This window comes from Lepus europaeus, chromosome 7, assembly GCF_033115175.1.
Source record: "Lepus europaeus isolate LE1 chromosome 7, mLepTim1.pri, whole genome shotgun sequence".
Classification (NCBI taxonomy): domain Eukaryota; kingdom Metazoa; phylum Chordata; class Mammalia; order Lagomorpha; family Leporidae; genus Lepus; species Lepus europaeus.
This window is the reverse complement of record NC_084833.1, coordinates 16,366,807-16,379,494: the sequence shown is the minus strand read 5'-3', so window position 1 is coordinate 16,379,494 and position 12,688 is coordinate 16,366,807. Positions and strand designations below refer to the sequence as shown.

General features: G+C 35.5%; 1 protein-coding gene across 1 annotated transcript; it reads left to right on the top strand.

Moving 5' to 3' along the window:
* Positions 1-11,521: 11,521 nt before the first annotated feature.
* Positions 11,522-12,442, top strand: LOC133763675 (olfactory receptor 4P4-like). The gene has a single exon (XM_062197468.1). It carries the CDS (start codon positions 11,522-11,524, stop codon positions 12,440-12,442), a length of 921 nt encoding a protein of 306 aa, XP_062053452.1.
* Positions 12,443-12,688: the final 246 nt, after the last annotated feature.

Below are 12,688 nucleotides of genomic sequence, written 5' to 3'. Positions count from 1 at the left end.
CCATATCTTTTAACTGGAGAGTTGAGGCCATTTATATCAACTCAAATATATGGTTTCATATGGAGCATTTTATGATGAATTGAAAGAGGAGGAGAAGATTATTGTGTGGTTTATTGACAAGGCACAATACATTATCATTTATCTTAAAATATTATCTGCCCAGGATTGTTCAATTTGATGATGGCCTGAAATGTAAATAGCATAAGGGAATTTTAGCTAGTGGGCAAGTCCAGAATAGTAAACATTTTTTTTTTCATTTTTTATAGAGGAAGATATTTCCTGGATCATGGGTACATATTGATTCAGGTTCAGTAGCAAGTGCTTGAATTATTGATCAAGGGTCTGGATGAAAAAAAGAATTGGAAAAGTGGTCTGGAAAATATTGACATGAGTAGATCTGTTAAAGTGGAGTTATGTGAAAAGATCTGTTGATGTGAGCTCTAGTTAACATTCACCGAAGAGTAGGCTTTAAATATGCACGTGATGTTGATGAAGTATTCTCTGTTACAGTCCATCCTGAGGATCCTCTAATGATGACACAACATGCACACATGCGGAGTGTCTGTAGTTGTAAGGACTGGTGTGGCTTCCAATTGTAAACACCGACCTGCCTTTAGCCACTTCTGAATATCAGTTTTCTTGTATCAGATTCCATACTTGGGTACTTAATGAAACATCAGTCCCTAAGAGAACCATCTTCCACCTGATGGCAGGTTCATTATATCATATTTCTGACACCTTGAAGTTGGCAGTAAGTTTTTCTTACCAGAAATGATAAATACTTAGGGCTTACACTGTGGTGTAGCAGGTAAAGCTGCCTCCTGTGATGTGGACATCACATATGGGCGCTGGTTTAAGTTCTATTTGCTCCACTTCTAATCCAGCTCCCTGCTAATGTGCCTAGAAAACCAGCAGAGGACGGCCCGAGTGCTTGGGCTCCTGTACCCACATGGGAAACCCAGAAGTTTCTAGCTCCTGGCTTCTGGTCTGCTCAGCTTCAGCTATTGGGACCTTTTGGGGAGTTAAACAGTGGATCTCTCTCTCTCTCTCTCTCCTTGTCCCTACCTCTTTCTCTGTAACTCTGCCTTTCAGATAAAATAATCAAATCTTGGCTGGCGCCACTGCTCAATAGGCTAATCCTCTGCCTTGCAGCGCTGGTACACCGGGTTCTAGTCCCAGTCGGGGCTCTGGATTCTGTCCCGGTTGCCCCTCTTCCAGGCTGGCTCTCTGCTATGACCCGGGAGTGCAGTGGAGGATGGCCCATGTGCTTGGGCCCTGCACCCCATGGGAGACCAGGAGAAGCACCTGGCTCCTGCCTTCAGATCAGCACGGGGCGCTGGCCACAGCACTCCGGCCACGGTGGCCATTGGAAGGTGAACCAACAGCAAAGGAAGACCTTTCTCTCTCTCTCTCTCTCTCTCTCTCTCTCACTGTCCACTCTGCCTGTCTAAAAAAAAATCAAATCTTTAAAAAAAGAGAGAGAAACGATAAATGCTTTAGATATAGTATAGGTCTGTTTTCTGTCTATTCTCAGCTACTACCTAGGGCAGCATTTAAGTGCTTGCAAACTATCTAATACACGAACATAATATCCTATAAACATTGTTAAGAACATGGTAACTTTTGAAGGCAAAGAAGATGTGGAAGTGTTCTCATGATTTCAGAGTTCACTGTTTTTACAGTTTTGACTTTCAGCCATAAGCGGTAAGCCTGATAGGACAGAGAAAATACCTGTTAAGAGCTCTGCTAAGGACTGTGCTAGAAGTCAGCTTGGTGAAGTTGTGAGAAGTTACGCTTTGGATTCAATAGATGCAATATGTACAGAACCAATGCCTAACATATGTCATTGTGCGATCTAAGAGGTGAAGTTTTCTGTTGTTAATACTTTCAGGAACTCAGTTCCCTTGAGGACCTGGTTTTTGGAAAGGAGTGACCCAGGTTGTTGGAAGAATATAACTCTTCGGGTCTGTATGACTTAGGCCAAGATTTCCTTGCTGGATGTCAGTTTTGGGTCACTCTCATCTCTTAGAGGTTCTCACAAGGAGCTCCTTCATGGTCAAAGCCAGCAGTCATTGATGGAATTCTTGTACTTCACAGCTATCTGAGTTAATCTGTAATCATCCAGGGAAAGCTACTAGTTTTCAAGGAGTTTATGAGATTTGATTGTGTCCAACCGTATTATTAAAGTCAGCAGATTAATAAGCTTAATTACATTTTTGAAATACTCTTTCCATGTAATACAATATAGGTGTGATATATTACCATATTTCTAGTCCAAGAGTTAGGGCATGAAACTTGGTGAGCGATGTGGGAGTAAGCTTACCATAGTGATAAAGGAGCTTTGAAAATTTTTGGTTTTAGCACCAGAACCAGAGAATGTAGAATTTTATTTCTTAAATGAGAATGATTTTACTCTTTCTATTAAGTAAGCTACATTTTCGTACTCTACCAAAATATTATCCATAAGAAAATTCACATTTCCTAGGCCTGGTAGAGGACATTAGATTAAAGATTAATGTTATTTTAATAAATTCAAAATTATTTGTTCCAACTAAATATGATCTTCATCAAATATCTTTCTTTTCTTTTTGAAGATTTATTTACTTATTTGAAATTCAGAGCTATGTAGAGAGAAGGAGAGGCAGAGAGAGAGAGGCTTCCATTTGCCGGTTCACTCTTTAGTTGACCGCAACGGCCAGAGCTGCGTGAATCTGAAGCAGAAGCCAGGAGCTTCTTCTGGGGCTCCCACAGGGATGCAGGGGCCCAAGGACTTGGACCATGCTCCACTGCTTTCCCAGGCCATAGCAGAGAGCTGGAGGGGAAGTGGAGCAGCTGGGACTTGAACCAGTGCCCATATGGATGCCAGTGCTGGAAGGGGAGGCTTTACCCATAGCGCCACAGCACCAGCCCCCATCAAATATCTTTCACAATCAATTCAGTAATAACGAATTATCTACATGCATGAGCATGTGAAAATCATATATGGGGACTTAAAATGGGAACAGGAATTTCAATTTCAGTTTTGTGTTATGTTATTGTATTATATTGTTCTGATACACCGTTACTTCACTTTAGAGACTGTGATCTAAATGCTTTATCTATGAAATGTTTCTAAGTTTGCTATGCTACTTTGTTGAACAAATTACATTGGTGAGTTTCTAATAATAATAACAATAATAATTATAATAATAAATTCTTAACATATTCCTTATTACATGTGAGAAATACATATTATTATTTTATTACTGAATTCCTGTAAGAAATCAATAGCTGGTTAATGGTAGATATGGAATTCAACCTCAGACACCCTGGTTTTTCTGATGATAAACATTGCTGGATATCTGGTAAACATACGTCACATAAAATTTTCTCTCATTCTTTTGAATATTTACTGTGTTTATAATTTAGATGCAACATTATGTTCCATTTGCATCCTTCAGACATTTCCTGTAGCTATTTACACACACACACTTGAAAATGATCATTCTTTCCTACCATATTTCTGACATCACAATTAAAAAGATGGATTATATAGTCAGTGGATTTAAGTAAGGAAAGCACAATTATAAATGTAGTTAAAGAAAAAAATAATTAAAAGCATATGTTCCTTTGTCATCCTCAAATAATTAAATCTATGAAAAAATTCTCAATAATTTACTTTGTTGTTGCTGTGGAATTTCAGCTATGAATGAACTATATGATTTGGAGAAAATACATAGCTGATAATCCTCAATTCCAAGGAACCATATTTGAGAATTTTATGTGAATCCTAGGCATAATATTCAAAAATCAATCATGGTTTAGAAATATTCAGTATATAGTTTTATCTTCTGTGGTTTTATAAATGTTTGTTTATTTATTTGAAAAGCAGAGTTATCTAGTGAGAGGGACAGAGAAAGAGATCAGCCATTTCTGGTTCACTCTCAATAGCCAGGACTGGGCCAGGCAGAAACCAGGAGCCAGGAGCTTCTTCCAGGTCTCCCACGTGGGTAGCAGGGATCTGAACACTTTGGCCAATTTCCATGGCTTTTTCCAGGTCATTATCAGTGAGGCAGATCAGAAATGGAGCATCCTGGACATGAACAGATGCCCGTTTGGCATGCTGGCATTCCTGTTGGAGTCTTAACCCACTATGCCACAACACTAGCAGCTATTACTGTCTTTAAATTGAATATTCAGAAATATTTATTAAATGCCTACTATGTATAAAGTGTAGAAATGTAGTCATATTATTGACAGACATTCCTAAGTTAGCATATTGTGCCTAAAACGTGTTATGTATAAAGTGTATTCAGATTGGTCATAGTCATTGTAACGCCAGTGAACTATCTTAGCAGAGGTGAAGTTCTGACTTATTCATTATTTGCTCCATTGTCAAATTATCTACTGTTGCTCAGTGGAAAAATTAGTTGCCTCATATCATAGGGTCATTGGATGCACTAAACTTCAAAATGCTTTAAAATTTTGGCACTTTATAATGTTCAAAATTATTGCTATTACCCTTGCCATCATAAAGTTTAACTTATTACATAAAGGAGAGAAAGAGTAGATGTAATTTCACTTTTTAAAAAATCTATTGAGAAGTTAGGAGAAGAACTCTAATATTAAAACCAGAATATCGGACTATAAGTATAAGGGGAATCAAGTGATCTGGATAAATGAAGTATTGGAAATGCAATGGAATGACTGGGTGTGGACTGTGGTTGTAGGAAAGATAGTAAAAATTAGGATATGCTTTATGGAAATGAAGGCATTTAAGTTTGACCTTAATTATGTTAAGAACAAATAAATGCCTTTACTATGTTTTAATTTTTTAACATTTATTTGAAAGGCAAAGAGACAAAGAGGGGGAGAGAACTCCCATCCACTTGCTTACTCCCCAAATGCCCACAAAGGCCAGCACTGAAGCTGGGAACACAGACCAGGTATCACAAAGGGTGGCAGGAAAACAGTAACTGGGGCCTGCACCACTGCCTCTCAGGGGCTGCATTAGTAGGGAGATCAAGCCAGAGATAGCTCCAGGAAGCAAACCCAGAGACCCTAACACAGGTGATGGGTGTCTTAATTGCTGGCTAACTCTCTACTCACATGCATTCAATAGTCATAGATGATCAACCTCATAGTGGAAGCAGAGAACAATTATATATAATACAGTATAAAAGGTTATATAGGTTATTTGCACACACACACAGAAATAACTTAGAACTTGACCTTTGCTCTTGTGTGTACTATTGATCATCTGTCTCTCCATCCTTCTATCTATAATGTAAAAGGGTTTATTTCCTGGATAGTGAGTCGACTGCTTTAAACTTTTTGATACGTTTAAAGCAAATTAAAATAATTTGAAGAAAAATGCATTTGAAAAACCAACAGCAAGTTAAAATCACAACAGCTTATTTTTACACTTATCCAAGAATTGCCATGGGGATTATCTACTGGGGTTGCATCCAAATCCCTTTCCAGGTCCTTTAAATGCTCCTTTCAGTGGTACTTGCAGCTTCTCCACGAGTCTCTAGACTCTGAGCCTTCAAACTTTCATTATTCTGGGGAAAGAAGAGAGAAAAAAGCAAAAGACCCAGATACAGCTGGATTTCCCCTGAAATTTTGTGATGTAATTTTGAGTACATATAATATTAGTTTTTTTAAAGTATGATTATTTGAAATATATGTGAAAGATAGATACAAACCACAAAGCTTCTTTTATTGTTTTTCCTCCTAATTATCTATTTATTTCATTGGATTAGGATGGGTTTTTTTCACCATTTTTTGGTCATGAGTTCAAGAAAGAAACATATCGCTTCGAATGCTGACTGGAATTGATTGAAAGCAAGCATGTGAGTTCTTATAATTTTATTTTCCTATTTCCACATTTTATTCTTCCTTCATATTTTCCATGCTTAATTTTAAGTAAAATTAAGTAAGGTCATTTTTTAAAATATTCCTAGAATCATCTATTTTTATTTCTGATTTTCTGAGAAAATTATTTTTTACAAATATGTATTCTGACAATTTTTTGTGGCTGAGAATCATTTTATGATCTTTGTATTCTTCTAGTTTATTTCATTACTTAATGTTTTAATAATGTACCAGACAATTTCAAGCACTCTGTTCTAATAGCAAATTGACATGGAATACTATTTAAAAATCCTAATTTCAAATTTGTGACTGTCTAGGAAAGGAGGCTAAGAGAACTGTGTGGCATGGGTTACTCTACTTCAGATTGAAAAACAATGATAAAAATTATAAGTGTTTGAAACATCAAAGAAGTTTAGCAATAGCAGAATAAAATAGGAAGTCAAATACAGAAATCAATTTTGATAAATTAATTGTTGCACTATTAATAGATCAGAACGTAAACATTAGTTTTTTACAGCTGGGATGATTTAGGAAAGTTACTGAGGAAATAGGAAGCTATAGAATTTGAGGAACTTTTCCTAAATCACATAATGGGAGTGGCAGATCAAGACTCATGTGTTAATCTCTTGCCTCAGTGTATCATCTGTTATGCAAGATTTTGCAATAATCTCTGACAGTTAGCTTAAAGGTGTGCATTACAGAAAAATATCTTAGTGGCCATATTTGGAGATCTTTAAATTATAAAAAAATCTGTTTCTTTAACAAAGATTTTTATATGTATATATATATATATGTATATACATACACACACACACATATATATATATATATATATATATATATATATATGAGATCTTCCAAGAGTTCATGAAAAAGCATATCATAAAAATGTTATGCATGGGTTCAAAAATTTTCATCAACACAAAAAAATGACCACACACATAAATTTTTTTAACCACAATAAATTTATCTTTTACTCCACTTTCTACAAACTTTTGAATTTCTCGGAACATATAAAAAATTCGATAAAATCACAGAATGAACCAGGTAGAATATAGGGATATGATTAAAATGAAAATTTCCTAAAGTTTTTGATTTAATTATGTCTCTTTACAAAAGATATGCCTCTTTAAAAACATGTCTCTTTAAAAATATGTCTCTTTATAAAAGATAGATAGATATGCCTTTTGGAGAAATGTGATACTTTGATTTCAATTTTCTAATATGTGAAATGTTAAATTTTATTGCCTAGCACATCTCCTAGTGCTCATTTTAGGTTTTAGTAGAGATTAAATACCAAAATGCTTCATAACTTCTGTAGAAATTTATTCAGTGGCATGCTGCACTCACTGGAGAAAATTAATTCCCTGAGCTTTCTTTGTCATAGAAATTGTTAGAGTAGTGATGCTTCTTAAACAGATAATAAATGAAATAATACTTAGTTAATTCTGAGAATGTACTAGATACACATATGTATGTACAAATGTTGTGTATGGTATTTTCATTTGATTCCCACAGCAGTGCTCTGTGGTAGGTTCTATTATCAGCTTTACAGATGACAAAGCCAAGCACAGAGTGTTGTGTGACTTGTCTAAGACTATCAACACTTCAATGGTAGACCACAAGTTGGAACCCATGGATTCTTCCTTGAGAACTCTCACCCATGGCAACAATCTGCCTCCCTGTGGACACAATGACCAGTTTTATTTTAGGAGCTGAAAGTTAGTGCTGTTTTCTTTTCTTTTTTTTTTTTGTGATTTTCTTTATTATTTTATTTTATTTATTTTATTTTTTTAACTTTTATTTAATGAATATAAATTTCCAGTGTACAGCTTATGGATTACAATGGCTTCCCCCTCCCATAACTTCCCTCCCACCCTCAACCCTCCCCTCTCCCGCTCCTTCTCCCCTTCCATTCACATCAAGATTCATTTTCAATTCTCTTTATATACAGAAGATCAATTTAGTATAAAGATTTCAACAGTTTGCACCCACATAGAAACACAAAGTGAAACATACTGTTTGAGTACTAGTTATAGCATTAAATCAAAATGTACAGTACATTAAGGACAGAGATCCCACATGAGGAGCAGTGCTGTTTTCTTAGAATGTTCTGTGAGACTAAGGAAACTAAATGACCTTGAAAATCAGATTGAATATTTTCCTTTATTTTTCCCCATTTTTAATAAGTTTTCCTGTGGGGAATATATCCTTACTGTCCCTTTGGATTTTGTCCAATGTAGATTTTATTAATGGTCTTCTTACAACAGACTGGTCATTTTTAGTCTTTGGAAGTTTAAGTACAATCATATCTTTATTTAGCACACATATTTCATATGCATGACACATCTTGGTATTAAAGCATCTTTCTTATCTGTTGCATATGAATATTCTATTCCCTTTAAAACTATAAAAAGAGCTAGTGTGAGATCAGCAAAACAAGGAGCCATAAAAAGCAAATGATAAATCGAGTCCTTAAGATTATTTGTTAGATTTAATGATCATCTTGTAATCTATTCAAAGTACATCAGGAATCTGAAAGTCTAACGAGATTTATACAGGATTTATTCAACAGGCATCAGTAATCTAAAAATCTAATGAGAGTCATACAATTTAATGCATATAAAATCCAAATTCAGTTAAAGGTGTAAAATGAGATACATATATTATTTCTATTATTGTCAAATGTTTAGATAATTTCCCTTTCAAATAAGAAAAGGCTCCCACATATATATTCTGAAGGCTTTTTGGGTGGATTTCTGGGCCAAATGCTTATTCCCTCAATCACCATCAAATTTTATACTGATAGGCTTTTTAATTTTAATTTTACAGAGCTGATGGATGAAACTAGTGTCTTATTCTTATTTGCATTTTCCTGATTCCAATCAGCTTGATAATTTTTATATATTCTCTTAGCCAATTATAATTTTCTTTATGTATATTCTCCATTCAAATGTGTTTCACTCTTAAATTTGGTTACTTATGTTCATTTTAATGATTTGTAAGAGTTATAAATGCTTATTGTCATTCTGGCAGTCATGAAAATATGTTACTCAATGTAATTTTGTCATATAGAATATTTAAAATCATTGTTTTATTTATAAATTTGTTTTTTTGTGCTTTTTAAAAACATTCTACCAATCTTGAGATATAAACCCATTTTCCTAATTGTTCTTTCAATATTTATTTTTGTTTTATTTGATATTTCTGGATCTTTGAACATTCTGAAATACATTTTTTTTGTGACTAAGGAGATTTTTCAGGCGGAAACTTCTAAGTTCTAATTGAATTACTGAAAAGTTCATTATTTTGAAATGTTATTTTAAACATGAACTGAAATCCACTACCTTATCTGTTTGTTTACAACTGTCCTTGAGACCTGCAATATGTCTATTATAGCACTTCTTTAGTGGCCATAGGCTTATAATGTCCCTCAATATCTGAAAAGCTATGCTTATCCTCTTTGCTCTTCCTTTAAAAAGTAGCTTAATTATGACAGGTATCAATTATTTGTTCATTTTGGATTTTTAAAAAGATTTATTTATTTATTTATTTGAAAGGCAGAGTTACAGAGAGGCAGAGAGGAGGGGGAGGGAGGGAGGGAGGCAGAGAGAGAGAGAGAGAGAGAGAGAGAGAGACAATGAGGTCTTCCATCTGCTATTTCACTCCCCGGATGGCTGCAACAGCCAGAGCTGTGCTGATCTGAAGCCAGGAGCCAGGAAATTCTTCAAGGTCTCCCAGGTAGATGCAGGGGCCCAAGGACTTGGGCCATCTTCTACTGCTTTCCCAGGCCATAGCAGAGAGCTGGATCAGAAGTGGAGCAGCAGAAGCTCGAACTAACGCCCATATGGGATGCCAGCACTGCAGATGGTGGCTTTACCTGCTATACCTCAGCTCAGGCTCCTCATTTTGGAATATTCAAGTTTTTCTAAAAGCTTTTTCAGGTTTTTGGTTTTAATTATTGACATTATTGCTTGACTTGTAAAGAAATAACTTCTTGAATCTGTATCCTCCTTAATCATGAGCCATAAACAAGGAAAAATCTGATTTTTGTTTTTTATATCTTACAATAAAATTCTATATTTGAAGTGAGGCTTCCATTTTCAAGGACATTATAGTTGACTCAAAGTTTAGAATAACTTTTAATTTTTACTTAATAATCATACCACAACTCAGGTTCATTGCAATTGGGCTTATGTTTATGTGACAGTAGATATTTTTCAGAGATTTTGCATAAAATCACTCGGTCCTTGGATGGAATTCAATCACAAGTCCACGAAGCCTCTAAAATCTTATAAAAATCCTATCAAATTATCTTTGTATGTTAAATGTGGTTTTTCTAAAACATTTTCATATTAACAACATAAAGGGCATGACTAAGTCCTTCTAATCTTTTACAACAATTCTGACAAGTTTGCATCAATGTTCAGGTTTTATTGTTTTTAAAAATACTAGCCGCCAAGTTAGTAATACTTGAAGAAAGGAAGTAAGATATGTGGTGTCATATTTTTGTTAAATATTTTTTAACTGAAATATTCTAGGATTTGGCCTATGGACATGTAGTAAGAGTGATAGAAAAAATGATGTTTCAATTCAAAGATGTACAAGGTGGTGAAATTGATCAAGTGAAGAACTCTGGATGCAATTTGTCTCTCCACGATGCTGTCATAAAAGTAGATGATGGAGAACAGAACTCTCAGATGAAAATGATGATGACTCCTGGATCATACTGGAAAATGAACTGAGAAATCAAGTAAATCCCAGGAATTCATAGCCACATTTGAAGCCCATACAAGGAACTAACACTTTGCTTGTTGTTCTTTGCTTTCCTCCACTTTAAAAAATGATTATGAAAACCAAAGGCAGTTTCTGAGTTTGTTACCAAGAGATATTTCAATAATGAATCCATTTAAGTCTAGAGATATAATATTTAAGATAATGAGTCCATTGATTATTGATAACACAATATTTAAAATGATGAGTGTCCATTGACAGTACCAAACTTTTAGGATTTAGCAGTTTCAGTCACCGTGAAGGACTGAGAATTACAGAATCTTTCCTACATTTGAATGACAGAAAACTTGGTCAATTTTATACATACTGGATATTTAAAAACTATTCTTAATCTGTAATGCTGAAATTGCATCTCAAACTGAAAACTATGTTTTGATTTTTAAGTATTCCCCTTCTCATTCAGTGTTGAATGAGTGTGAGACTTTGGAATTGATCACAGTTACAATTAGTTGATTATTTGTGCTAATATTGTTACTCTGTATCTGCTCTAATGAACTGTACTTGTGAGTAGAGATTGTATATATTTTGTTTATTGCTATCTATATCATTGGTTACATTGATTGAATAATAGGAAATCATCCACACATATTTATGGAATATGAGAGAATTTTTAAAAGTTCATGGAAAGTGGACTTAGATTTATTTTGGGATAATTTGTGAAATCCATACACAAGTAGATCTTCATAAGGTTCATGAAATGCATGCTATGAAAAAACCATATATGGATTCCAAATCTTTTGTATCATTTTTCTATGATCTCTTTGAAGTGTCCTTGTATGTGAATGACTTTGAAAATATGTCAATGACTCAAAAAGGCTAGTATTTCAGGTATAATAACTTCAGCTCCTAAATAATCAAAACTGCCAAAGTAATGGAAAACATCACAGAATTTATCCTTCTGGGGCTTTTTCCTGGTGAGAATGGAAAGGCTGCCGGATCTGTGCTGGTCTCCCTTTGCTATTTTGCAATTCTCTCTGGAAACCTACTCATTCTTTTCACCATCAGGGGAAGCCACCTCGGTGAACAGCCCATGTATTTTTTCCTCAGCCACTTGTCATTCATGGATGTTTGCTTCACTTCCACAGTTGCTCCCAAACTGATCATAGACCTGTTGATCCAGCTGAACACCATTTCCTACAATGGCTGCATGGCACAGATGTTTTGCGCTCACTTTTTTGGTGCCACTGAGATATTCATCTTGGTGGCCATGGCTTATGACCGTTACGTAGCCATCTGCAGGCCACTTCACTACACAGTCATCATGAGCAGAAAGGTGTGCTGTGTCCTTGTGATGGTCTCTATTACTGGAGCTTTTATCCACTCACTCTTGCATGTAGTGATTATTATCAATGTTCCCTTCTGTGGCCCCAATCGGATAGATCACTTTTTCTGTGATATATTTCCCTTGTTGAAGCTGGTCTGCACTGACACTACGCTCTTGGTTATTATAATCATCACCACCACAGGGGTGTTGTCTATTTTGACCTTTGTTGCCTTGGTAATTTCTTACATCATCATCCTGAACACCCTGAGGAGCCACTCAGCCAAGAGCCGGCGCAAAGCCCTCTCCACCTGTGGCTCTCACATCACTGTTGTGTTCATGTTCTTCTTGCCCCTCATTTTCACCTATGTCCCTATGGCTGATTCTGTTAGTGAAGACAAGGTGTTTGCTCTATTTTATACCATGATTGCCCCCTTATTCAACCCCCTCATCTATACATTGAGAAACACAGATATGAAGAATGCTATGAGGAGAGTATGGTGCCAAGACAAATGGTTTGAAAGGAATTAGACTCTTGTTTGAAGTTATTTGCTGAATGAAATTCTGTGCACAGAGTCGATTTGATCCCTGCAGCAGGCACAGAGAAGTTGTGTGCTATTATCAAATGTTACAGCCTTTGAAGAGAGAGACCCTTAACCTCTATCTTTCTCTTGCTAGACTTCTCCAAGCCTGTATGCAAGGGGTATGGATCAGATAATTTTCAGGGTCCTCCCAGCTCTGACATTCTGGAACTAATTCAGTCCTACATGATCCCAG